The following is a 26,183-nucleotide window of genomic DNA, read 5'->3' as shown; positions in this document are numbered from 1 at the left end:
GAGAACTTCAATTCAATTAAAAGAACTTTATTTATCTGTTAGGAACTTCATTTGTGATGAGCATCAGGCGTGTAAGTTCCAGAAATACAGCACAATATATCACAGACATAAGTCACATATCTGCAATAAACGGTTGTAAGTAAATAAGTTAAACTTGTACAGCACAATAAATGTTTGATAAGTAGGCAATTAACATTAAAAAAGATTGTGTTAAAATAGATGAATAAAAAACGGGAGTGACTTCATATGATAATTTCCTTTAAGAAAATCTTTACAGACAGAGAACCTTTATAAAAATACACAAATATAATGTAAAATAGAGTTGAATAGTATTTAAATCTAATAAATATATAACACTATTTAGGCCACTCAGGTTGTCTGGGACAGGTCTGCTTTCTGTCCCCTGAGTTAAAACTAAACATGTGGAATCAGCCTTCAGTTTTTGTGCTCCATATATCTGGAGCAAACTTCCAGAAAACTGCAGGTCTGCTGCTTAAATCAAATTTAAGGCTTTACATGAATAACTTCACACACTGCACACTAATTTCTACTGTCCTATTTTTAAGTTCTATTCCAGCCGTCTAATAATTGTATTTCATTTTTTTTTCCTATAATGCTTTTATGTTTTATACAATACACTTTGATTTGCTTTGTTGTTGAACTGCTGTCCAAAAAGACTTGCCTTAAATATATTTTTCTGTAATCATTCTTAAAACAACCCGAATTACGATTTGTTTTCTGACTATTTGGCGTTATGAATAAAATAAATTACCAAACTAAATAATAATTTTATTGCCTGTATGATCATAAAAAATAGAAGGGAATTTTTTTGCACATCCGATAATTCTGCTCTTTCCGTAAACGCAGCACGGTCGCCGCTTGTTGCCTAGCGACCGGTAACGCCGCGAGTCTCCAACGTGGGAACGTATCGTGAAGGTAGAGTGAATACTAAACACGACATCCGGTCACTCGCTTAAAAATAAAAGCTGGCGAACACCAATTTGGAACATGTCATCAACAGGCCCGACACTTAACGTGGCACTAATTAGCGTAACTGTGTTAAGTAGTGAACAACTGTACTTTTTTTTATTTAAGTTAAGCACCGCGTTCCTCAGATTGTTTTTTGACAAAAACTTGACTTTGAAGGGTTACTAGCAGCATTTCCGGTAAATCTGTGTAATTGACGCGGCCGGTCCAGCCGAGGTTGCTGTTTTCTGTTGAACATGACATTCTACAACCAACCTCCGAGATTACCAGCGGTGGGATGCTGGACACGGTTATTAATGTTAAACACCCACAAATGTGACCTTTTAATCTATTTGTTTATACTTTTAAATAGTATATTTTATCTGTTAATGAAGACAGGGGTCGTCAAAAGCGGACTAAATAGCTAAACATGAGATTTTAAGTTTGACAACTAGCTACCGTTAGCGTAACTTTGACTAAGTAACGGCTGTTTTCCGCTCACAAACAAACATGTCGGAGGAGAACATCAGCTTGTACGAGCTGTTGAACTTATCCATCGGGACTCAGAGGGGAGCGGTCAACTTCGGCGCCCTACACGCCCTGCTCCACGCCGTCCTGAAGCAGTTGGACATCCGTGAGATGGAGACCCGATGGAGAGACACTCCTCCCGGCGTCGGGCACCCTGATGCTCCGGTGGTGCTGGTAGTGGGTGTCACCGAGCAGCGGCAGCAGCGCGCGGAGGAGGAGGAGCACCGTGTTCAGAGGGACATCTCCCCGGTGGAGAAGGATGTTAGGTCCGGCACCGAGCTGCAGGCGGAGCGGACAGCCTCCTCTTCATCCCCGACCCCGTCCTCCGGCCCCGCAGCGGACAGCCAGTGGAGGCTCCGCTCCCGCATCCAGACCTGCGAGGACGACGTGTCCAAGGTGAGAACAGCGACTCAGTTAATAATAGTTAAAATAAGAACTTAAACAAGGTTGAATATTAAAACATTTTTAACATTAAATTGCGAGTACAATCATAAGAAATAACGCAGATTTGCAGAAAAAGAAACACCCTGGTAAGGGGCCCAGATACTAAGCAAATAGCATCCAAAAGCTGGTAAAATATGCAAAGATCTGGTAGATAGAAAAAAATCCCACTTTGAACATTTGGCAGGTGGATAAAAAAGCACATTTTGCTCCCGGAAATAGTAGACATATATTTAAAGTACTAACATATCTTCTGGATAAATACTACAATTAAATAAAGCACATAACGTTACAATCTACAGTATAATTTCTAACCTACATACAGAAAAACCAAAGTATCTACCCAGTGTTCCCAAGATATTCATCACATCTGTCTGGCATTGGTTGAATAGGTAAAATACAATAAATAGAGACATTTAGCAAATGGAAAAAGTACAATTTAAACAGATTTCAGAAGACACTCATTTAAAAACTGGTTTAGAAGTCCTCTTCCATATATATATATATATATATATATATATATATATATATACATATACATATATATATCCTGTGGACTTCTGCAAACTACAACTGGTACATTCAAGTTTTTTTTTTACCCCTTATAAGATGTTTTTCCTCATGTTATGTATTTAAGGTGGAGTGAATCTGAATAAGGTCACAGAGTCTGTCGTTGAGCATCTGTGCTACATTATACAGGCGCTGTGAAAGATATTACATTCAGTAAGCTTCAGAAGACTGTCGCTGTGGACGATCAGTGGGAGTGTTTATCTTGGACTGTGAAACGACACGTATAACTTTCTTATGTGAAATCCGTAGTTTCACTACTTTGAAAAGTATTGCATTTGCACCCTATGACATTACCCTTTCATGAATGAATGATTTGTTTTTACTTTTAAACAAGCAGAAAACTATGCATATCACTGGAACTCAATGTAGGTCCTAAAATGTTTTTGTTTTAAATAAAACATACATAAAAAAGGCAGAACCCTTTGAAACCCTTTGGCGCATAATGTCCACTGGAGTGGACAGATGTATTTTCAGTACACGAAATATATAATTAAATCTGGCTAAAAGTATTTCTAACATCCTACATTTAGTTGAAAAATATTTTTTAATGGTCTTGTGTTCTGAGAATTAAAGGAATTGACAGTTATTGCTGAGGTGCTTGGTGTATCTCCACTTCTGTCCCCTAATTTGAATTATTGATGCAGTATATCAAAATGATGTCACACATAATAATCAAATGGATTTGTAGACTTTGGGGGTCCACCACGTGGTGTATGGGACACGGTAACTGAAATGGCTCAAAATGGCATCCAAATATCTGTCAGCTGTAGTGGACGTCACACATGAAGGGTCACAGTAATTTAGGTGCAGCTCATGAAAACTTGTGCTTTCAGTGGAAGAAAAAGCCTCAGTTTGAAAAATATGCCAGCATATTTGGACATTTTTTTAAAGTTCATGTATCAATATGAACTTGATTTTAGTTTAAGAACTCATTAATATGTCATATTCCACAAATGTCGCTATTTGTTTTCTTTAACTAAATTAAAAACTGTATTTTATTTAATTTTTTTACATATGTAACTTCTTATCAGATATATTATCAGTATTACACACAGCGGTAGAATGTAACTACAAATTTAGCGGTACTTGTACTTTACTTGAGTATTTTTCATTTTTTGCTGCTTTACTACATTTCGTTATGATTTACTTTACAGATTAAGAGTTTACTACTAAAATACGATGCAGTGTAATAGATTAAACCCCCAAACAGTAAATAACATAGTTAAAATTAGCTCCACCTCAACCAGCTGCAACAGTAAATGCTTTTTTTTAATCTAAAATTACATACATTTTTAAGTACTTCACTTATACTACTTTAAAGTTAAATAGTACATTTTCTGAATACTTCATCCACCACTGATCGTATACTGTATTATTATTATTTAATCAGATAGATGCGCATACCTTGGAAACATATACAGATATACACAATGGGTACCCTATTCTATTTTTGATAGTGTGTATATTTTATATTTGATTAGATTTAGAAGCAGCAGTTCCTTACTTAAAAAAAAAATAAACTGGAACCGTCACACGTTCTTCTTCAAAGATAAGCGATTAATCAATTTATTGTTGCGATTAATCAAAATTTGTCATCATCCTTCACAACACACACGAGAAGCTAGTCATTATTTTGACCAGCTTGTGCTTCACTGTTATCTAGCGTTGAAATGTGCAGCTGTGTTGCACTAGAGGCCACACCCCCGAGCAGTGATGTCACAGCAGGCGCTTTGCTTTTGTCAGACAATGAAAACACCCGCTGTGACATCACCGATCAGGCCGCCACCATCGGCGCAACAAGCTTCAAAATGTTACCCAGAGAGAGCAGGACGGCTGCTTTCTGAGTGTTGATTTGTTTTCCCTCCTCGTCCTGCTCACCTGGCTGTTTGTTTACATATTTTCTTTAAAGGATCAGACTGAAGGATCTCTGAGTCTGAGCCAGCCGTACGAACGCTCTTATTCTTCTCTTCCATCCCTGGCGGGCTGCGGCGAACGTTTCAGAGTGGCATTAAGCCGCTGATGAAAGAGCAGAGGACAAAAGGGGACGGGCGCTACCCTGACATCTCAAATGACCTCTGTTCAGGTTTCTGTCACGCCACTCCCAAACGAGGGGTAGGACGAGGCGAGGATGTTCAGCGTTACGCAGAACTGTCAGCTGTCATCTTAAAACAAGACAAAGAGTGAATTGCAGAGTTTGATCAGAGCGGGATGTGTTGAAGGCGTTTTAATGTGACACTGTCCAGACCTGCCATCACCTTTTCCTATCTCGCCCCTGATCTCATCCCCTTTCTGCCTCCCTCCGTCCCCCTCTCTGCCTGATAGGGGGTAATTAGTCCCCTGCGGAGATGACTCTGGTTGTCAGGGGATGAATAGCGCTCAGGTGAAAAGCAGGACATCAGGCAGGTGCAGGTGATGCTGCGTCTGAATCATTCATGTCCTCTGTGCGGGGATCGTTCGGGTCATCTGCCGTATCCGCTGACCTAACTGTGATGAGGCGGCCCGGCGTGCCCTCGTCCACCAGCGTCTTCCCTCCGAAGGCCCCGGTTGTTTGGCCCCGGCAGAATAACTGCAGTATACGCCGCCACATGTCAGGGGGTTCAGGCCGGTGACTCAGCTTCCAGTTAATGGCTGACCGTTCTACACGAGGCGGCGGCTTAAAGAGTAACCACGAAGAAGCTTAAGGCCACTTCCTTTTCTGTTGCTGCGTTGTCACTCCTGCCCGGGAGGTCATTTTTCTGGTCCTGTTTTGTTTGTTAGTAAGCAGAATATCTTGTGCCACGTCAGGGAGTTTTGTAAAGGATCCCTCGAGTTTTGGATCTTTAAATTTGTATTTTTGCAACAATAGTTTATTGCAGTAATTCCACTCGCCATCACTCAGCATAGTTTAGAGCTGACATGAGCAGCCAATTAGTCCTTTAGTTGTCTATTTCAATCATTTATGTCATTTCTTCTAGTAAAAATAGTAAATCTTCAATAAAATAGTAAGTCTTCAATAATAAATTGGAACTAAAACTTTAACTTGAGCTTTAGGAAACTGTGATGGGTGTTTTTCTACAGTAGTCTGACATTTATTGTTCAAAATATCAATCTGTTAACTGAGAAAATAATCAATAATGAAAATACTACCGCCTATATTCAGGACAGAGCCTTTAATTGCTTTCCCGTGCCGGTAAATCCTTTGGTGCTCATTGTCACTGTAAAATGAACTAAATGATTGAACTGTGGAGAATCTAAGTGATATCTGTGAGTCATGTCCATACTGACAAAAGTTTAAACATTTATATTTAAGATGAAACAGTATGAACATTTCACATCGTGATTATAGTGACCGAAATTATCACGGTTACCAAGTTTTATGTTGAAAACCACAAATAAAATGAACTTTTTGTCCGCGTGAATGTTGAAATAATAACAGCCAGTGTATATGAAAACCATATCAAATGTGGAGAGCTTCAGTTTACAAGCTGTTAGCAAGTCAGACAGACAAACCAAAGCTAAGGTTAACTCATCCTGCTTCACTTTAGTTTCAGCACAGCACATAAAAACCAAAATACTTCCACCGTGTTGTCATGGACCCAAACAAACCCACGTCGATGCTGCGCCTGCTTCTGGGAGACCGTCGCTGACTCTGGTTGATGCTGGACAGTATTTACAGAGAGTTTATCAAAGTGCAGGAAACGAACATGGTTATCATGATAATTAAAATCTGTACAGTAATACTAACCTTTGGGAATTTTACCCTGGTTTATCATTAAACCGGTAAAACCGCTCCATCCCTAATTTGTATTTGCATGCAGCTTAGCTCAAGCGGGCGATCAGGTGGGCTTCTATAAAACCAGACCAGGCCTCTCATTGAGACCTGTGTTTATTTGCAGCCACACCAGGCCAGTAAAAGGGACAGGCGTCTAATTGGGACTTGGCTTTAAATTGAAGTTTTATGGTGATTGCTGGTTGCAGCCCTACTGCTGTTCAGATTTTAAATAATAGCCTCTGTCCACTCAGGGCCCGTTTAGCCCGCGTGGAAAAAGGTAGAGACCGACACCTGAATGGTGTTGAGCGCAAGACTTCAATCAAGCCTCATGTTCTCTCAGTGGTGCAGTTATTAAAACAATCCATAAAGGGACAGTCTAACTAATAATGTGAGTCAGAATATTATCTGGAGGATAACCTGTGTACAGCGCTGTACTTTTGCACTGGAGCGAGTACACGTTACTGTCAGATAAGTGCATCTGACATTTTTATACACTGAATAACAGCACTGGGCCGCTATACATTATCCATAGTGTGTGTGTGACTGCACTTATTAACAAGCTGTTAGTCATTCTGGTGCACACTGTGACGCTCTGTGGGGTCGCTATGCATCATTTCACGCCCGGGCACATTTGACACAAGTTAAACACAACCTCACATGCAGCTCAGGAATTTCCTTTGTTTCTCACACACACACACACACACACACACACTCACGATATGTTACTAATTGTTCCAAATGTAATCGTTTACCCCGCCAACAAACCCTGACAGTCTCGCAGGAAATTTAAATAACCTGGTCAACAGATTACCAGCCTGAGAAAAGCACATGTGAGACGAGTGGAACAGCTTGATTTGTGCCATCTGTAATTGTGCTTCACCCTCAGCTTGTTGATGTCCCGTCTGCTTTCATGAGGGGGGCCAAAGGTCAGAGGGGCCGTCACAGGAGTCAGATTCCTGAGACATTTTCTATGTTGTTGGGGAACATCAAAGTTTCTAAATGACTTCTCAAATCAGTTTCCTCAGATCCCTCTGGGAGATCACAGTCCTTTAGGCCGTTCATTTCTGCAATAAGAAGCTTTTTGTGTTTTTAACTTTGTACATGTCGAAGAAAAAGTAATCGTGAAGAGTCTGTTGTCGTTGTAGGCCATGCAGCTCATACAGGAGCTCCACAACCAGAAAGACAGTCTGAAGGAGGAGATAAAGGAGCTGCGCCACCAGCAGAAGGTGAGACTGGAGACGGGATTACTGACAAAATAATCCTCTCTTTGTTCATGTGTGAAATGGTATAATTCAACTTTGGTGAAAGGAGAGTCATCTGGGGAACTACTTTGAGATTTAAGAATATTTCCATTTGAGGAGATCATCAGTCCCAAACAAACAAAACACAAATCCCAACAAATCCCTGTGAATTCAGCGCAACTTGTAATTTTGGCCCATCATTGCAACTTTTCGGCAAATCTAACCTATCATCGCCGTTTCCCGCAAAACGTTGTCGGCACACGGGAGCAAACTCACTTCTTTGTTTAGAAGACGCAGCAGACATGCGTGATCGCAACGGGCGAACTGTTCTGCTGAACGTGCAGTATTGTGATCGAGTATCCCTCACTGACCAAGTTTATGCCTGCGCTGTCCGACCGTCTAATTAACTGCGCGTCGACAAATAATTCAGAAACTCTTCTTCTCCTGAAATATTTGTGCATGTCTCCACAGCACCATCACAAGCCCCTACTGGCAGCTCCAAACCACTTGAGAGGCCTCTCGAGCCGTCTTAAATAACTGGGAGAGTAAGAGCAATTCTTAGCTTTGAGAAATTCGATAACTTTTTATTCTTAAGTTTAAAAGTAGGAGTAAATTTCATGAATTCTCAGCACTTAAGACTAAAATGGCACTTTGAGAAGCTTGATAAATACCAGCTCCTCTCATCTCTCGTCTGGATTACGGCAGCTGTAACTCTGACACTGTAAAAAGTGAGGGGGGCATGTCCTCCACATTCCCAGTGGAAATTACGCTCTTGCAGTGGGGTATTCCCTCTCTCCTGTGCCCAGATGACTGGTGTTGAAGCAGAGACTGTCACCGCCGTGGAGAAGTGCTGCCTCCGTGTGGACGCCCTGGAGGAAACTGTGGTGAGCAACACGATATCTGACTTCACACTGTAAAAACTGCCGGTTGGTTACAAAATAATAACACTCTTGGTTTTCTTTTCTCTTTTTCAAAAGTTGTTCCAAAAAACACAGATTTAAGTTTCACCTCCTCTGCTCTCGCTGTGACAGAGAACTCTGAGGGCCACATTTCCAAAGGATCCAGGTCCAGATCAGCTGAGTCAGTGTGTGACCTGGGACGTCATGCAGTCAACTCTGCTCAGCGAGAAAGAAGACCTTCAGGAGGTAGGATACGAGAGGGCTTTTAGGGGTGTCATGAAGGATCAGGGATCCAGCCTGCTCCGACTCTGACTCACGTCCACCCGGTGTCGTCCTGCAACAACTCTCCTCTCACCAGATTTCAGAGCGAGAACTGTCTCGAGCGAGACTTTGTGTTATCTTTAAACTATGTCTTTAAAAGTTGATGATAGTGAGAGAAACGGAGAAAGAATCTTTAGTCGTCGATCCAAAACGGTGGTCGTTGATTGAGAAAACCGCAACTGACGGCCGATTCTGAGCTTCAGCATCAGACATTTAGGACCATTGTCCCCATCACTATGCCTGCTGGGAGATACTACACAAGTTACCCCACCAAATAAATATAAAACACACTACTCATTTCTCTAATTGTTGCTAAGAAAGTAATCTTTCAAAACTGGAAATCCAAGAATTCTTGTCACATCACTCACTGGAATAATTTACTTACAGGATATGTTTAGCTGGAAAAACAGCTTACAAAACAAGTAATATATCAGCTTTAAATGTAACCTGGTATACATTCAAATCTACCCCAAGATTAAGGCCACGTGCATATCCACAAACCTCTGCTAGAACATCCGTTTCCTAAACAATACAACTCAATACCCAACACAAATCTTCTCCTCCTTTTCTGTTTCTCTCCCTTCCGTCATTATTTTCCCTCTCTCTTATTTTATACTCATGTTATATAACTATTATCATACTGATATACCACTAAAAGACTCTAGCTAAATATGTTTGTTTTGTTTTTTGTTACAGGGGTGTATATGTTAAACATACAGCTGATGGCAGCCATAACAATAATAATAGCAGCGGGATTAGATGAGCCTGCAGGGGCTAAACTAAAGGACAAAACTAAACAGATAAACAGAAACACAAAGAAAACTGCTTGAATACCCTTTTAAATTATTATGAATAACATTATTATTAATATTATTAATATCATATTATATTTCTATATAGACTAATTGCCCCTGCTGTTATTGTTCTTATTGTTAGTATTAGTATCTGTTGATATTGTCATAGTTTTAGTATATAGTATAATTAACACTATTATCAATTACAATGATACTGGTACTATTTACTAATGTCATTTATCAAGTATCAACTATTTAGTATCTTATATAATAATCATAAAGTATCATGAAAATACCTTTTTGGAGATAATGTTGATGGTGTTAAAGGTTGCAAAGCAATGTAGATATGTTAATATTATTGTTACCAATGTGTTACCAATATTAATATTATTGTAATTATATATAAAACTTTCCCAATGGGGCCACCAGCGTACATCACACAACATACAGTACAAACAGAAGGGACGACCAGTATGTACAAACAAGACAACAAAAAAACAAACAACTTTATGTTATCTTAAATGTATTAATTTATTATAAACTAGTATATCAGTGTTATTGGTGATTCTAACAATATATTTACTAGCATAAATGATCCTGTCATCATTAAGGATACTCTCCCTGATACTACATTACAATTACAATTTTTTTCACCACATACTTTCGTGTCTGTTATTTCACGTGTTGCATCATCTAAAAAAAGGAAAAAAAAGAGGAAATTCAGGACCAATTTCTCACCATGTGCTGCTGACTGGGCAATAACGCCCAAAAATGTTACCACGATAAAAGTTACTTTCATGCGACATCGATAATTATCAGGATAAATGAAAAATCATTATTTCTTTCAGGTTTAAAGGCTGAGTGAAAGTTGAAGAAACCAGATGGTTAATTGTGGTTTTTAAACTATTTTATGTTTTTATAAATTAATATCTTAACAGAAAAATCACACGCTGATTTGTTCGTGAATCAAATGAATTCCATCAAATATTTATTAAACATTCGTTTTATATTGCGATAATTATCATTTTATTGTTTTTTTGCCCGGCCCTAATTACAACCCGCGTTAAACCAACCAATCAGAATACGACATGAAAGGATGCAGTATAAACTTGCCAGAGCGCCATTTCATAAGAGTGGTTTTTAGATGAAATTTATCAAAATGAACACATACATAAAACTATAATGATGGAGGAAAATAAATTCAGCCTGACTGACACAACAGTTTTCTCACAGCAATCAACATTCACAGTAGGATTCTTCTAAAGTTGCTGTTAATCATATTCTGGTAACCCTAAAATCAGTCTTCATGTTTATGTGGACAACAGGACAAACATCCAGACCTCCCCGTAAGTTCAGGGTGGTGAACATTTAAACAAACAGTTACATTAACCTGACAGTTTCCTGAAATAACCCAGGAACCTGCAGATTGTCTCCGCCTCCTGTATCCTGCCTCTTCCTTCTCACAGGAGCTTGTGAATTCAGGGCTTGTTGGTCCAGCCCCAGTGCTCAAACCCACAAACACACCTGTCAACAGCGACCTCCCCGCTGTCCACGCCGCACCTCCTCATACCAGCACGCCCTCCTCCTCCTCCCACCCTGTCGAGGACACTGGCAGGCCAGCAGCTCCTAGTTCTCCTCCTCGTCCTCCAGCGATTCCTGGACACATTTCCCCTCTCCGGGAAGTGACGGACTCCCGGCCGGACACAGAAGCTCCCTCAGTCCCGTCTCCTAAAGCACCGCAGACTCATCCTAAAGCTGCCGCTGTTACGCCGCTGTCTCGCCATGCCAGCGGCTCGGAGCGCTACCCAGAGACGGTGGAGGCCCTGAGGAATATCGGCAAACTGAAGGAGAGGTTCAACAAGCTGGAAGCTCGTGTTGCGGCGCTGGAAGAAGTGAAGCTGGACCAGTCACAGCTGACACACCTGAGAGAGCTCGTCACTAAGGGTAACTTTATATCAGCTGATCTAACCTGACTGTGCTCTTTTAGTTATCTACTTAAAGGCCCTGAACAGTTTCAGCAAAGTCAGACCAGTGTTCTTGTTATTTGTTTTGCCTGTGCCTCTGGTCACTAGTTTGACTGATATCTTCTCTGCAACTGCAAGGAAGCAATTAAGTCCAACTACTGCCTTAATAATTAGCGTTACTATTTATTCCTTTTACGGCTGCTGGAGATTTTAGCAGATTAAGCCTGAATCTGTTGCTTCCCAGACTTGTATTAACTGCTAATGTCATATTGTACATTTAGGATCACGGGAGGCGTCGAATAACCTGCTGGATCAACTGAACCAGCAGAGAGCTTTAATAGACAGCCTGATGAGTGGCCGGGAAAAGGTGGGTGAGAAAAACACATCTCTTTCTAAAAACCCAACACCAGCGCCAAGACCAACTCTTCAGTATCACATATTGTCTTTTCTGGTTCTGATGGTGTGATGTGTCTGTCCAAAGCTGGACAATTTGGAGGACATGTTTATGAACCTAGCGAGCCACGGCAGTGAAACAGAGGCAGCTCCGGGGAGTGCAGATTCAGACAGCTTTGCCTCTCGCGTGCTCAGACAGCAAATATCCTACCTCAGGTAAAGACACGCAGGGAGAGGGACCAGGATCTAGATTATACGCCTGCAGTAACTTTAATGTTGCGCTTTGAGAGATAGTGATCATCAGTTAGACACCGGGTTTCTCCAAACTTGTTTTTTCTGTGAGTCCACAATCACTGTGTGTTGCTTCGGCCCTCTGTGGGTGTGTAGATCAGGTCTGTGCTTTCACGTTCGTACCATCATGTCCAGGAAGTCTGTGCAGAAGCTGGAGGACGACCTGAAGCAGCTGAAGGCTGAACAGGCTTTAACTGTTAAGGAGACAACAACAACAGACCCACACCTACAAGATCAGGTCAGACAGGAAGTCATGTTCCTGAGGGACAGGTAGGGGGAGCAAACTAAGGTCCATCAACCAACGAGGACACACAGTCCTTAATGTGAAGGCCCACCTACTATTATCTCACTGCAGCACTGCCAGGCCTGTAGTTCTGAACCTGCAGGTTTAACTGAAAAATTTAATATTTTTTTTTATTCAATATACAAAATAAAGCATTTGATGTTTCCGAGCCGTAAACTGCATTTCTGTTTGAGCATTTATCATCCATAAATGTTCCACGTTAGTTAATTAAAAGTGGTAGATAGCTCCGTTAAGTTCTAAATGCAAAATGTAAATCACAAAGCAGCAGCTAAAAAACATAAGCTGCTCTAACGGTACCTGTCTGCAGATGGCAGCATCGACCTTCAACCTGCCGGTTTAAACTGCCACTGCTGTGATTTTCCTTTAGACGTGTGGTGGTTTGTGATAAAGACCAAACTGGCCCGCCCCTGTGCAGAATCTGCAGCCTGCTGAATTAGTTTGAGTTACAAGCCACCATATCAGATTTTCTGTTTTCAATTAAAGCCCAGTATCAGCCCTGCATACTGTATATCAGTCTAATCTTTGCCCTGTTACTGCCCTCTGACCCCAGCTGGACGACCTGCGAGGCATGTTGGAGGACATGATGTTGTCCTTGACCTCTCAGCTGTCCAGCAGCCTCCAGGACGAGGCAGGGCAGGACGAGGCAGGGCAGGACGAGGCAGGGCAGGACGAGGCAGGGCAGGACGAGGCAGGGCAGGACGAGGCAGGGCAGGACCAGAGCGATAGCCAGGGCCTTGGTCAGAGAACAGAGAGATCAGCTTTCACCACCAGCACAGTAAACATTGGCAGGAAGCTCAGCTGTCTGTTCCAACACTATGAGCAGCTGCAGGACACAGTGAACATCCTTCTCCAGCAGCACACAGGAGGCAGAGCAGGGGCACTGAAGGACATAGAGGCAAGCTAAATCAGTACAAGGAGACAGTTTAGTTAACCAGAGGGCAGGTGTGTGTTGATTCAGAGCTGATTCGCCCAGTTTAAAGTCAAGAACAGGTCTACTGAGCTCTGGACTGTAGGCAGATACATTTCACCACTATTAGTAAGTAAAAACACTGCTAGCTCCATCCAGCCATGTCCCACACCTGTTGGAGGCTAGAGCCTATCCCAGCATGCACTAGGTCAGGTCACCAGTCTACTGAACTCACATGTTTGAGTCCTGTAACACGGTCAGACTGGCGAGCAGCAGAACCAGAGAAACTGTGTTTTTTTTCCCGTCGTTTTGGAAGATGAAATTGATGTTTGGTATCTTTTAGGTAATTTGAAATATAAGCATATATGTAAAGGTTAAATGCCTGACGGGAACTGGGGACTCCCCCTCAGACGCTAACTGGGAGGGACCAGGTGTTTAAACTCTGTAGGATCAGCCACACCTTGAGAGTCGTTGATGTCCCATCTGAGATCCAGAGGGTGTTCCTGTTTCACTTTGACTAAGCAGATATACAGTATTTATATTAGTGATGCATATCATCGTCCAAAAACATTCCCAATATCGGCCTATTATTTATGAGATCAATAATTATCGTGCATTCCTAATATACAATATCTATATATTAAATGTGAATATCTTTTGATTTCTTTCCTCCTCTATGACATTAAACTGAATTTCTTTGAGTTGTGGACAACTCTAAATAATGAATCGATTAATCAAGAAAAGATTCAACAGATTAATTTGCAGCCCTGACGTTTGAAGGCACTGGTTTTTTTGGGGGTGGGGGGGTGGGGGGGGTTGGTTAAGATGCTGCAGTGTGTGCACATGAGACCTACAGCTTATTATAATAATAATAATAATGAATTTGTCTCTCAACCAAAGCCACGTTTCCACCAAAAGACCTGCAACTTTGAAGTTCCCGGATCTCTTTTCAAGGAACCAGAGCTGCGTTTCCACCAAAGGAACTATAGCCCAGAACTAAGAACCTTTGGAGGAACATGATAATAATAATAATAATAATAATCCTTATTTGTAGAGCACTTTTCAAAAACAAGTTACAAAGTGCTTTAACAAGTGTAAAGACAATAATACAAAAAACAATACAAGATAAAAGCATGAAAAACACTGAAAAGACTAAAATACACGTTTAAGATAAATATAAATTAGTAAAATAGAATAAAATAAAAGGGATAAAATAAAGTCAAATAAGATCGGGAAAGGCTCTCCTATAAAAGTATGTTTTAAGAAGGGACTTAAAAGAGTTCACTGACTCAGCCGACCTGATTTCCTCGGGCAGGCTGTTCCAGAGCCTCGGGGCCCTGACAGCAAACGCTCTGTCCCCTTTAGTTTTCAGTCGAGACTCTGGAACAGACAACAGACCTCTGCCCGAGGATCTCGAGGTACGTGCTGGTGCGTATGGGACTAAAAGGTCAGAAATATAACAAGGCGAGAGGCCATGAAGAGCTTTAAAAGTGATCAATAAATTTTAAAGTCAATTCTAAAACATACTGGGAGCCAGTGTAATGACGCTAAAATAGGAGTAATGTGGTCATATTTCTTTGTTCTGGTTAAAAGCCTGGCAGCTGACATGACAGAAAGTAGTGTTTGTAATGTGTAACTGTGTGTGTGGGAGGATGTGCGTGTAAACATGAAAGATATGTCATTAGCCGATGCAACACTTCATCCAGCTTTCACTAACATATATGTTAACACGGCTGTGTGTGTATGACGGTGCGTGAATCAGGACGTGCAGCTGGTGAACGACGTGCAGAAGGCGATCCTGCAGCTTCAAGCAGAGTGTGGGAAACTGCATGAAACCACCAGGTGTCTGCTGGAGGACAACAGGCAGAAACAGAGCCACATAGAGGTAGACGTCTTTACTTTACTACATGTTACTGCCAGAGGATGTGGCAAAACGTGAAATACGGCCAACTAGTGTAATGATCCCTGTTAAGATAATAAATCAAAATAAAAAGTGCTGATTTTATTCTGATTGTATTTTATCTTGTGTTTTATTACATGCATTCTGTAATTTATGGTTTATTTAAATTTCAGTGCATTTTGTAAAGTGTATAGGGACCATGTCTTTTGGTGATTTTGCACTTCAAATAAAACTTGACTTGACTGAAATCATCACACACTGTTAGTTAGTTTAAACAAGAAAATATGAACAAACTCGACCGGTTAAAATGAAGCAATGTTTGGGTCCTGAAAAGTTAAATTAGCTGGTCATTTAAAAGAAAAAAAGACTAGAGGAAAGCTTCACATTAGTCCCAGGAGCCAAGTGCAAACAGCGACCAGACGAACTATGAACCGTCAAAGACCGAACAGAAATGAGGGCAAAATATATACAGATACAAACTAGCAGTGAGGGAGGAAACCAAGCTGGACACCACTAACCGACACAGAGAACTTCAAAATAAAACAGGAAACAGACAGAGACACCTACCCAACCTTGACAGTAAAGTCTACTGAAATAAGCTTAACTTTGTTTTTCTGTTGCCTGAGATATTACTGTTCCCTCAGGAACTGTACAAGACGACGGAGGAGCTGGAGGAGAAGAAGGCCGACAAGCACATGGTTGAGAATGAAATCGTAAGTGTGTTGATTTTGACAGCTTATATTAATACCCATTCTGCACAAAAATGACTCGCATGCATGAACATAGCTTCTGTGTTGCACTGCCAGACACAATGTTATTGATACACGTCTCCTCCGTCAGGGTCTGTGAAAGTACTTCTGTCGTCGGTACAACGTCTGCCAAGTGGATATAAATGTAAATGTAAAAATCTGCACGCTGTTTCTGTAAAACTGACTATTCACAGGGTTTTCTTTCTTTATTGTTATTATCATCACTAGAACACGGACAGAAGCTGTAAAAAGCCGATCGTTGCTTTGCTGCACAGATTTCGCCTCTTTGTATCCTAAACTTGTCGTTGTCTCTCAACACACCCGAAGAAAGCAGATAAATCGGCCCTGGAGAGCAAAGTGAGCCGTCTGCAGTTTGACTCGGTGACGGAGCAGCTCAACGCCATGTTCCACGAGCTGCTGAACAAGGTGACCGGCCAGGAGCAGGACTGGCACAAGGTCGTCGACAAACTCTCCACCGAGATGGAGTGTAAGGTAAACACCGTCCAGGCGGGAGCTTCGAGATAAATATGACCTGAAATTTAATGCAAATCCTCTGTAAGAAGGGACAGCAAAGTTTGTACTTCTTTGAATGTGTTGTTACTGTTTCTGTGATTGCTTTGGAACCTGATCATCAGGGACAAAAAACACCTGAGCTATATCATGAAGTATATATCCGGACACGTTTTATTACCAAGTAGGTTTTCACAGTTTGCCTGGTGTTTATTACAATAAACACACTAAGGAGGAAATAAATAGAAAGGCACAGTACTGCAACAATCAAGCACATAAATATTGAATAGAAAGAATACGGGATACAATAAAAAATACTATATTACTATAACAACAAAAACAATTATAATATGTAATATTTATTCTTGATGAAACGTCTGCAGGTTTTTATTTATGTAGCATGTAGGGATTTCCATCATCTTCAGCCGCTTATCCGTGCAGGGTCACGGGGCATTTAGGGATTCATTCATTCATTCATTCATTCATTCATTCTAGGAGATACATTTGGATTCTGTGAACAAAGCCTTTTTATCCTTTAGCAGCCAACTTTGTGATTTTTGGATGCTTACAAGTTACTGGTCCACTTTGTTTGGTAAATGCAAACAAGTCGTGGTTTGATCTGTGGTAAGAGCGTCTGATGCAGAGCGTCTTCCTCCATTATTAAATGATTTAATACCTGCTGTCTTACCAGACATTCATGTGTGTGGCCTGTAAAGTCTGCTGAAAATTTTTCTTTATTCAAATGTTTGGGGTATTTTCTGTTACGGAGCTCCATGAGGTACAATATCCAGGTGGAAACTTGGAGGGATTTGTTGTCTTTTTACCCCCCCGACTGTATGGCCAATGATTGAACAACATTTCCACCACATGGCTTTTGTTTTGGACTATCTGGATTCTCCTGGTTCGATTCAGGATCCGGACCTGTAGGCGTGAACCCGTGTGTTGTATGTACAGTTGTTTTTGTTTGTGATGATCTGTGACCTGATGTCTGACCTCTGACCTCGCCGTAGATGAACAGGATCGAGTTAGACTCTGTGAAGAGGCAGCTGGAGGGTCGCTGGAGGAACATCCACGAGAAGCTGCAGGCGCAGGGAGCTCCGGAGCACGAGGACGCTGCTGGTTTAAGAAAGTAAGCGTCAGCGTGGCACTCACTCCTTTAGTCTGAAACTTTGGCGGTTTTAGTGATAATTAGTTGCTAGCAGCATACTATTATATTTTCTTCTGAGTAGTCCATCCTGCCACATCCGTCTCACCCCTTCTTGTGGGGCATGTTAAAACAGCTGTTTAAAATCATCTGTGGGGAGAAGTGACGTTTCTTTGTGTTTATTTCCAGGCAGCTCGTGGACAGATTTCACTGCCTCTCCTGTGACCGACCTGTTGTCAAGTACACCCCCGGACCGTAAGTCGATACTAACGAATATATTATTAGATTTACACACCGGGAACGTATCGAGGGGAAGATATTTGCTTGTATTGTATAATAATCCCCCAGATTACAAAATAAACTGACCGTGTCACTTAGCTGCTCTCTAAACTCATCCACTCTTTGGGCATTAAAAGGCATCCGGTGAAGCTGCCTTCCTCTCCTGGATTCCCCTCTCACAAGTCCATCCGGCCGTTCACCGTTTACGCCCTGGAGCAGTTTCGACAGCACTACAGGAGGTGAGATCAGCTGTTTCTCTCACTTTACCTGCTGTGTCCTCTGTTGACCGGCAGGTGGCGCAATCGTCCAAACAAACAGGACCACAGACATCATTTCTGTGGAGGAGGTTTTGTCATCCTTCAATCCAGAACGTAGTCTCAGACCATTTGTTAGAGTCTCGGTATCTGATCCATTGTAAGCTGGTTTTGCCGTCTCAGCCTGAAACCAGGGACCAACCGCTACAACTTTGAGGTAGCTAAACCCGGCAGGAGAAGGGAGCAGCTTCAGAAGAGCCACGCCGTGATGTGCAGGCAGATAGAGAGCGTGCAGAGGCGACTGAAACGCCGCGACAGGGCCGGCGGCTGCGACGCCACGAGCGACAGCCTGATCCAGAACCAGCCGGGAGTGCTGCAGTGAGTCAGGGCCAGAGGCAGGAGGAGAGGCAGCGCTCACTCTGTTACATGTTTAAGTTTAAAAGCCCCATTTGGACGGGATTTATGTCTCACGGTGAGGTGGGGCGATTTCAGTATTACCTGTAATATTTAAAACCCCAGTTATGAACAAGCTTGTCCTCCTGTTATTTAAGTTGTTAATACACACAGACAGACCAACCTGATAGATCACACAGTTACATCAAGATAAAGATGAATGTTATGAGACCAAGACAATGCAAGTTCATCAGTGTAATCTTACGTGTGATTGGACAGCAGGTTCTGTTACTGACATTTAGTTTTGCACAGACTTTCAGCTGCGTCTAAGATTTAAAGATCTTAATTTTAGGCCTTAAAAAATCTCAAATACATTAAGTTATGACGTACTAGGTTTTAAATATGTTTTGGTAGGTCTTAAGCCACTTTTTGTAGTTCTTTCTCTGTAGTTGTAGTTGCTGTAATGAAACTACAAATGAAAACCAACTTGAAACACACTATTGTGTACACACAGTTCTGTGAATCTGGCCTTCAATTTCACTCATAATTGTCTAAATTTCACTCGTTTGAAACCTGCAGAAACCCTGTTTGCAGCTGTCTGTGTAAATTTATTAAACTACAGCTAAATAATTAACGGTAAATAAGACTGATATTAAAAATACTTCTCCTCCAGCTGGTAGGTTTTCCCGCAGCATGTTTCTGTTACAAAACCAGCTCCTGTAATCAGTTTAAATGCCCGATGAAAAACTTATTACGACAGAGGAGGGGAAATATTTTTATCAGCCACCTGCTCCTGTAATATTTAATATAATTATCCTGTCCGAATGGGGCTTAAAACAAGACGACACTTTAATAATGCCTGTAGGCAAAAAACTGTTGTTGCAGCAGCAAATAAGACTCAGGGAAATTAATCAGGACGTGTAAAAGAAAAAGTAAATAAGGTGAAATATAAAGGCTTGAGAAGCAGCAAGTTTCTGTGATTTCAGCTTCTTAAATATGCATATTATTCTGTCTCTTTGCTCCTCTATGACAGTAAAGTGAGCATCTTTGGGTTGTGGACAAAACGAGACGCTTGAGGACGCCATCTTGGGCTTTGGGAAACACTGACATCTTTCACCATTTCATGACATTTTATGTAACCAAACAACTAATCAATTAGTCGAGAAAATAATCGTTAGTTGCAGCCTTAGTGGTAACAGACTTTAAAAAAAGAGGAGCTGCAGACAGACCGTTTCTCTGTTCTCATGTCTGGCCGAGCAGCGAGCGAGGCTCTGAGACGACGGCGGACGGCAGTCACCTGGCCATGACGCGGAGCTGCGGGGGGAGTCACACGGTCACCTACGCCAGCCAGCGACGCGCCGGCATGCAGTACATGAAGCACTACACCCAGACCGAGGGGGACGGTTTGATTCCGGTATGTACCCGTCTTTTATTCTGATGTAAAGCTCCAACAAACAGTACTGTGTGACGTAAGAAGGATTCAACCTACATATTGGATTTATGATCATTAGCACCTGTTTGGTTTAACTAATCGTAAACATGATGACAAGCCTGAAAAATCTCTGACTTTGTGCAAGTGAACCTACAAGAATTGAGGCTGTTCTGAAGGCACGTGGTGGTCACGACAAATATTAATGTGATTTAGATTTTTCTTCTGCTCACTCACTTTGTATTTTGTTAATTAATAATAAACATAATCTATTAATCTATTTTTACTTTACAGCATCTTTTCACAACCTGCCTAAAACTTTTGCACATTACAACGAGAATCAGAGTGATTGTATTTATCCGCTGTGGTCTTTCAATATTTTAAAATAATATAATATAATCTGTCTGGGACGCACAGTTATTGCTACTTTAACTTAAGTAAAAGATGCGAGAACTTCTTGGTTTATGCCAAACAAATTCATTGACCCAGCCTGAATCTACAGCGTGACTGTTTTTAAAGAAGAATATTTCTGTTTTTTAAAGAATCGACGGATCTATCAGCTGTCTCCTCACCATTAACTGCTCCCTCTGTGTGTTTGTGTGGGTAGTCGGAGGAGGTTGATATCGTCGGACTGGACGGGCACATTTACAAAGGTCGCCTGAACGCAGCTGCCATGAGAAACACAGACACTAAACTACCTATCATCCCTACCAAAGACGGTAAAGTTAATCTACGTCCACAGCACCCAATAAGAAGAGAAATGTGTTGAAACTCGATGTAAAGTCACAGCATTATGCAAGTGGAACACTTCCTCGTGAAGTCTGTGTAAATACTGTTTTGTTTTGTTGTCTTTATTTTATTCTCACGTGCCTTTTGTGTTTCAGGATTGTTATTATTATTATTATTAGCGTGTTATTTTATGAGCTGCCAGCAGCTTTAGGCCAAATGTGTCTGTGGCTCTTTCAGCCTTGAAGCCTGGATGGTTTATGTGGAACATGAGGAAGAGATTTCTCACCTGCTGAAGCGCTCAGAGTCTCTGAAAATGATTTATGAGAACAAATGTCGTTCGGTGTGTTTCAGCTGAGAGCTGGAAATGTCGTGGTGAGAGGGAGTCTGCTCTGATGGCCGCAGGCATGTGCAAAACTAAAGACAAGGCCAAGTGCTCCCTGCCCCACAAACCCGCCGGTTCCCCGGAGATGGGACACAGCGCTCCGGCTCATCACCCCCCCAGTGCCAAGAGCGTCCAGTGCAGCCGCTCAGGTGAGTCTCACACAGGTGTGACCCAGTTCTCCCTGGGTTTCCTTTCAGGCTACATCCACACTACTATGTTTTTGTTTAAAAGAAGAAAGTATTACTACAGACGCAGAACCGCAGATGTTTTTTGTTGTTTTTTTGGAACAGTTCCTGAAATTAACATATGAGTGCAAAGGAAAACAGACGCTAAACACATCCGGCAAAATGCACAGTACACCTGTGTAAATGTTATTTACACAGTACAAACTACTTTAATAAAATACCAAAACTAAAACTCTGTCAGTAGCATTATGTTTCTGCTCTGCATGACTGAAGACTGAAACTTGAACGTCATTGTTTTTAAAGTTTTCCCCTGTCCGCACCAAAACGCTACCGCAGAGTTTAAAACCAAAACGTGGTCAGCAGCGCTTTTCAAACTTTACTGTTCTAGGTCTTCGGATTCACCGTTTTAGTCCGGACGGCAGGCGGAAACGTAGGAGAAGGTCTCCGATTTAAAAAGAAAACGCAGGAGCGTGGATGTAGCCTCACAGTCTAACTACATCTCTGTGGTGCTCTGGTCCAGTTTCCTGGCAGGATCCTGTGTTGTGTTAAATATGGTGGAAATGTGATACCTGTCTGAACATGTCACTGAGCTTAAAGAATATCTTCTGTTTGTTTCAGCCTGGACCTTATTTTCCCATGTTTTTGTATCTATGTGACTGAGCAGTGAAACAGGCCTGCAAACTTAATCCTTGCGCCCCGTCAAAGTACGTCCACTAAAGTGCTTGTCGTTGCCGCTGACAGGTTTAGAGTGAGATCCTTTTTGTTTGGCCCCAAACTGTCCCTGTATCGTTATCGTCAAAACCATCAGGCTGCCTTGACAAAAATGGTAATTTGACCTCTCTGGTCTGCCGCTGCCTCGATCGGTTAGTTTGTGTTATATTCTTTAAAGCACCAAAATCACACAAGAACACAAAAACAACAAAGTCTCATAATACCACAAACAAACTAACCGACGAAGCAGCGGTAGACCAGCTGTTCTGCGAGGTAAAATAACAATTTTTATTCAGGGACGACAGCGATATAGTCGCTGTTTCTGTTCAAGCAGAAGTGATCTTGGTTTTTAACACCCTGGATAGCTGGAATCATGAAGCTTGACATGAGATAAAATGGGAAAATTAGGTTGCTATGGCAGTAAAAAGTGATGTAACCCCTCCTCCTCCTCCTCCTCCAGCCTCCAGCAGTTCGGGTCGGGACTGGCCCGTGTCGGCTCTGGGCTGCACGTCTCAGAGCTCCCTCACTCCGGCTTCAGCTGCTGCAGACACAGAGCGTCAGGCCAACGAACCGCTCAACCTGTAGGGGGCGACACCAAGCCCCCCCAGTGTTTTTCATACTTAATTAACTTCTGCAGAGAGAAGGTAACCTGCTTCCACCTCTTTGTAGTTTAATTTTATGCACTACATGTCCTGTAAATCACCAGCACTGCGACGGCTCTTTGGATTTTATTTTTATTTTTGTAATGTTGCGTTTTTGTGATCAGCCACTTTATTATTAATAATAACGATAATAATTAATAAACTTGAGTGTACATTACAAACTTCCTGTTGCTCCAGAGGATTCTTCCAATCAATCAGACAGAAGGATTTATAAATTACAAGTAATGGCTTTATTAAATGAGAAGTCTCATGTTGTTCTCATGTGCAGAGCTAAACCAACAACATGTCAGTCCGTCCTTCAAGACTTCCTGTCTGTGGCTCTTAGCTCCGAGCCCATTGGTTCATCATGAAGACGTAAATCTTAAACAAAACGTCACAGGTGTATAGTTAATGTTTTAAAAAGGCTCAGTAATTTCCTACAGTAACAGCTGCTCGCTGTAGTTTCTATCAGACAAACAGGAAATAGTGCATCTGTTGGGGACTATTTTCAGCGGTGGATGAATCCACATGTGGTGCTGTAGTGGGTATTTGAGGCAGCAGGACGGTGTGTGTGGGACTGAGTCAGAATAAACTTCAGCGCGTGTGTGTTCATAAACTATATTTGAACTGTGTACTTCACTTCAGGCTACTGTCTGCTGGTTAACAACAAAATCACGCCCTCAAACACTGGTGGAGAAACACACTGAGCTGCAGCACACAGTGACAAGACGTCCGCCCGCTCCTCCCACCTCCCTACCAAACGTTAGAGACTGTCAGTGGACATGAAGCTGTTACTATGATGTAGAGACACAGTTAAAATGTTACTTATGAAAGATGAATGTGATACAGATTAATAATAATAGTCTTTCTCTAGGTTGTGAAGCTGGTTCTGGTTGTTCTGCCTGTTTTTCAGGATCAGACTCAGGCTCAATTATGTGCGCCTGAAACGAAGCCGTGGTTACCGGATGAAACGTCTTTTATATAGATATATATATAGTTCAGAGAGTACTTGAAGTAGTATTTCATTACTTTAGGCTTTTAGGTTTTTTAAGTTGACTACGTAACAACTGTCCAGGGACTTTAGATGAAAAACAGTCCTTTGCTCTGGCGCATTTACATCAATGTTTTATTAATGAGCACTGTCCCTGCTGTATTAAACTGAATAAATTAAAATCACACTACCTTGCTTGTCAGGATCTGCCATACTCTGCTTCTGATTGGCTAGTAGTCCTTAAGTAGTCAGGGCTGGACTGGGACATCAGCCCTGGCATTTTTGGCCGAGGCAGCCCACGAAAATCAGTCGTGGAGACATTTTCTGCACCAATTTATGGTGGAAAAGTCTTTATTTTTATAAAGGGAAGCTCAAAATTCAGGTGGCAGGTGACAAAAATATATAATAAAATATAATGCAGTAATCAGTAATGACCCTCCCTCCATGCTTCCCGCTTCACTTCTTCTCTCTGTTTCACTGTCTCACACCGCCTCCTCTGCCTGGCAGGGGCCACCAAAGCTCTTCTCCTCCTTCAGGTGCCTGCACTGCGCAGGGTACTGCAGCTGATGCTGAGGCTCCTGCAGCCCCGGCAGCAAACACGTCGGTTGTCGCGTATTTGGCGGCCTCCGTCTAAAAAAAAGGGGATTTTTAGACCCGTAACGCAAGAAACGGAGAGCAGATGGGGTTGAGGCTAGTAAGAGATGTGATTGGGCCCCTGCTTCCTGGTCTCTGTTCCTCTAAACGGGACCATAATTTACTAAATGAACATCATGCTGTGATGAAGAAGACTTGAAACTAGCGACTGAGACCATGAACTCATCAGGAAAGTGTTTACTGAGGGAATAAATCAGCTGACAAGTAGAAACATTTTCTCATAGACTTCTATACAATCCGCTGGAGTCGCCCCCTGCTGGCTGCTGGAGAGGACGCAGGTTTTTTTTTTTCAGTCATTGGGTTCGACCCCTAAATAAAATTAGGAACCTGAAAATGACCAAAATATCAACTCTTTAAACCGTAATTAAAAACACATCCTAAAAGCTCAACTTAAATTCTTACGAATGCTTATTACTGATCTAAATATCATTAAACTGTTGCTGTAACGCCACCTAGAGCTGTGTTGTAAAGCCACGTGCAGCAGAGAAGACACACTTGGCTGCTCCGGTCCAAACCAAACAACATATAAAGTTTAAATATTTAAATATATAGTTAGTCAGAGTGATAAACTCTCCAATGTGTTTCCGTCAACTGTCAGCCTTGTGTGGCAGGAGGCCGAGGACCTGGGTGTTGCATCATGAGAGGAAACGCATCACTACTACTAGCAAGTGTTCATCCTGTTCAAAGAAACATCAGACTGAGAGCAGGAAGACACATTGATGAGTAAAGAGGAAAGCAGGAGTTGGTGAACTCATTCTGAACTTCGTATCATTTCCTGTCGTTGAAGAATTTAGCTTCTTGACAAGTGACTTTTTAGGTTATTTGAACTATTTAACTATATAAAGTAGTTTTAACAACTTATGTACACTCGTTTTTATGTAGTTAGCTAGACTTAACTACGTTAGCCAGTTCTGATCTACGTTATATACTGTTAGCTGGCTTAGTCCAGTGTTTCCCAACCTAGTAAATCTGGGGGTTGTGAGATGATTAATGGGAGGAAAGAAGAAAAGTTCTGATACACAAATCTGATTGTTTTTGGACTTTTCTGTAATCTTTGATTACTTTCACCACTGAATATTGTCTCCAGTCATGTCTGTGGCTCTTTAAAGCTTTATGATTCACTGCGGTTTGTTTTATAAACTTTTTTTAACAGCAGCTCATCCAGTTTGTTGAGTTGTGTCATTCAACGTATCTTTACAGTTTTTGTTTAATGTCATGTTGGGACACTTGGGTGTATCACACATCAACTGATGAGAAACACAGACACGAGCTCAGTTTGACACTCTGTGCCAACCACATCCTTCCTCAATCTTCATTCTCACTCATGCAAAGACGAGTAACCTCAGAAGAGAAGTGTAGTTCGGGAACCACAAGCTTTTATGCTTTCTCAACCGTCCTTTGGCTCTTACAGTAAAACCAAAACAAGTGTGATGAAACGCTGTCGGCAAAGACACACCCACTCCAAGTAGTAGATCATACCTTGTTTTATTAAACATATAAATACAAATTTCAACAGAGGAAATGAACACAAAGTACTTCTTTATAAAAAAAAAAAAAAAAAAAAGAGCCATGGATTAGAACAGAGGATTTCTGAGAGAAAAACCACCATCATCCATTTGGTGAGAGCAAAACAAACGTTGAACCCAGTTTCTAAGATCTTCAGGCTGGTTGAAACACATCAGCTGTGTTTTATTGTCTGAAGTATGGTCTGAAAACAGAAGTGGAGACGTGGGGTTCAAATCTCCATAATCACCCTCCACCGCTGCATGGATTTCCATCGCAGAGCTAAGCCAGTAATCCACTCTGCAGGAACCTCGTACAAAAGGTTCCCCTGTTGGCCCGAAACCCCCCCCCCACCAAAA

General features: G+C 41.7%; 1 protein-coding gene across 1 annotated transcript; it reads left to right on the top strand.

Moving 5' to 3' along the window:
- Nucleotides 1-1,476: 1,476 nt before the first annotated feature.
- Nucleotides 1,477-22,861, top strand: LOC119918062 (glutamine-rich protein 2). Its single transcript, XM_038738590.1, has 20 exons — nucleotides 1,477-1,890; nucleotides 7,402-7,482; nucleotides 8,304-8,381; nucleotides 8,529-8,642; nucleotides 10,978-11,455; nucleotides 11,757-11,842; nucleotides 11,957-12,084; nucleotides 12,295-12,397; nucleotides 13,014-13,358; nucleotides 15,133-15,255; nucleotides 15,915-15,983; nucleotides 16,347-16,511; nucleotides 17,540-17,658; nucleotides 17,863-17,928; nucleotides 18,090-18,191; nucleotides 18,390-18,584; nucleotides 19,860-20,013; nucleotides 20,636-20,747; nucleotides 21,109-21,288; nucleotides 22,496-22,861. The coding sequence occupies exons 1-20, from the start codon at nucleotides 1,477-1,479 to the stop codon at nucleotides 22,618-22,620; spliced, it is 3,237 nt and encodes a 1,078-aa protein (XP_038594518.1). The 3' UTR covers nucleotides 22,621-22,861.
- Nucleotides 22,862-26,183: the final 3,322 nt, after the last annotated feature.

This window comes from Micropterus salmoides, unplaced genomic scaffold (assembly GCF_014851395.1).
Source record: "Micropterus salmoides isolate LMB-PRFRI ecotype aquatic unplaced genomic scaffold, ASM1485139v1 Ms_hic_scaffold_10, whole genome shotgun sequence".
NCBI classification, from domain to species: Eukaryota; Metazoa; Chordata; class Actinopteri; order Centrarchiformes; family Centrarchidae; genus Micropterus; species Micropterus salmoides.
The sequence above is the reverse complement of the archived record's forward strand: the minus strand, read 5'-3'. Positions and strand labels throughout refer to the sequence as shown.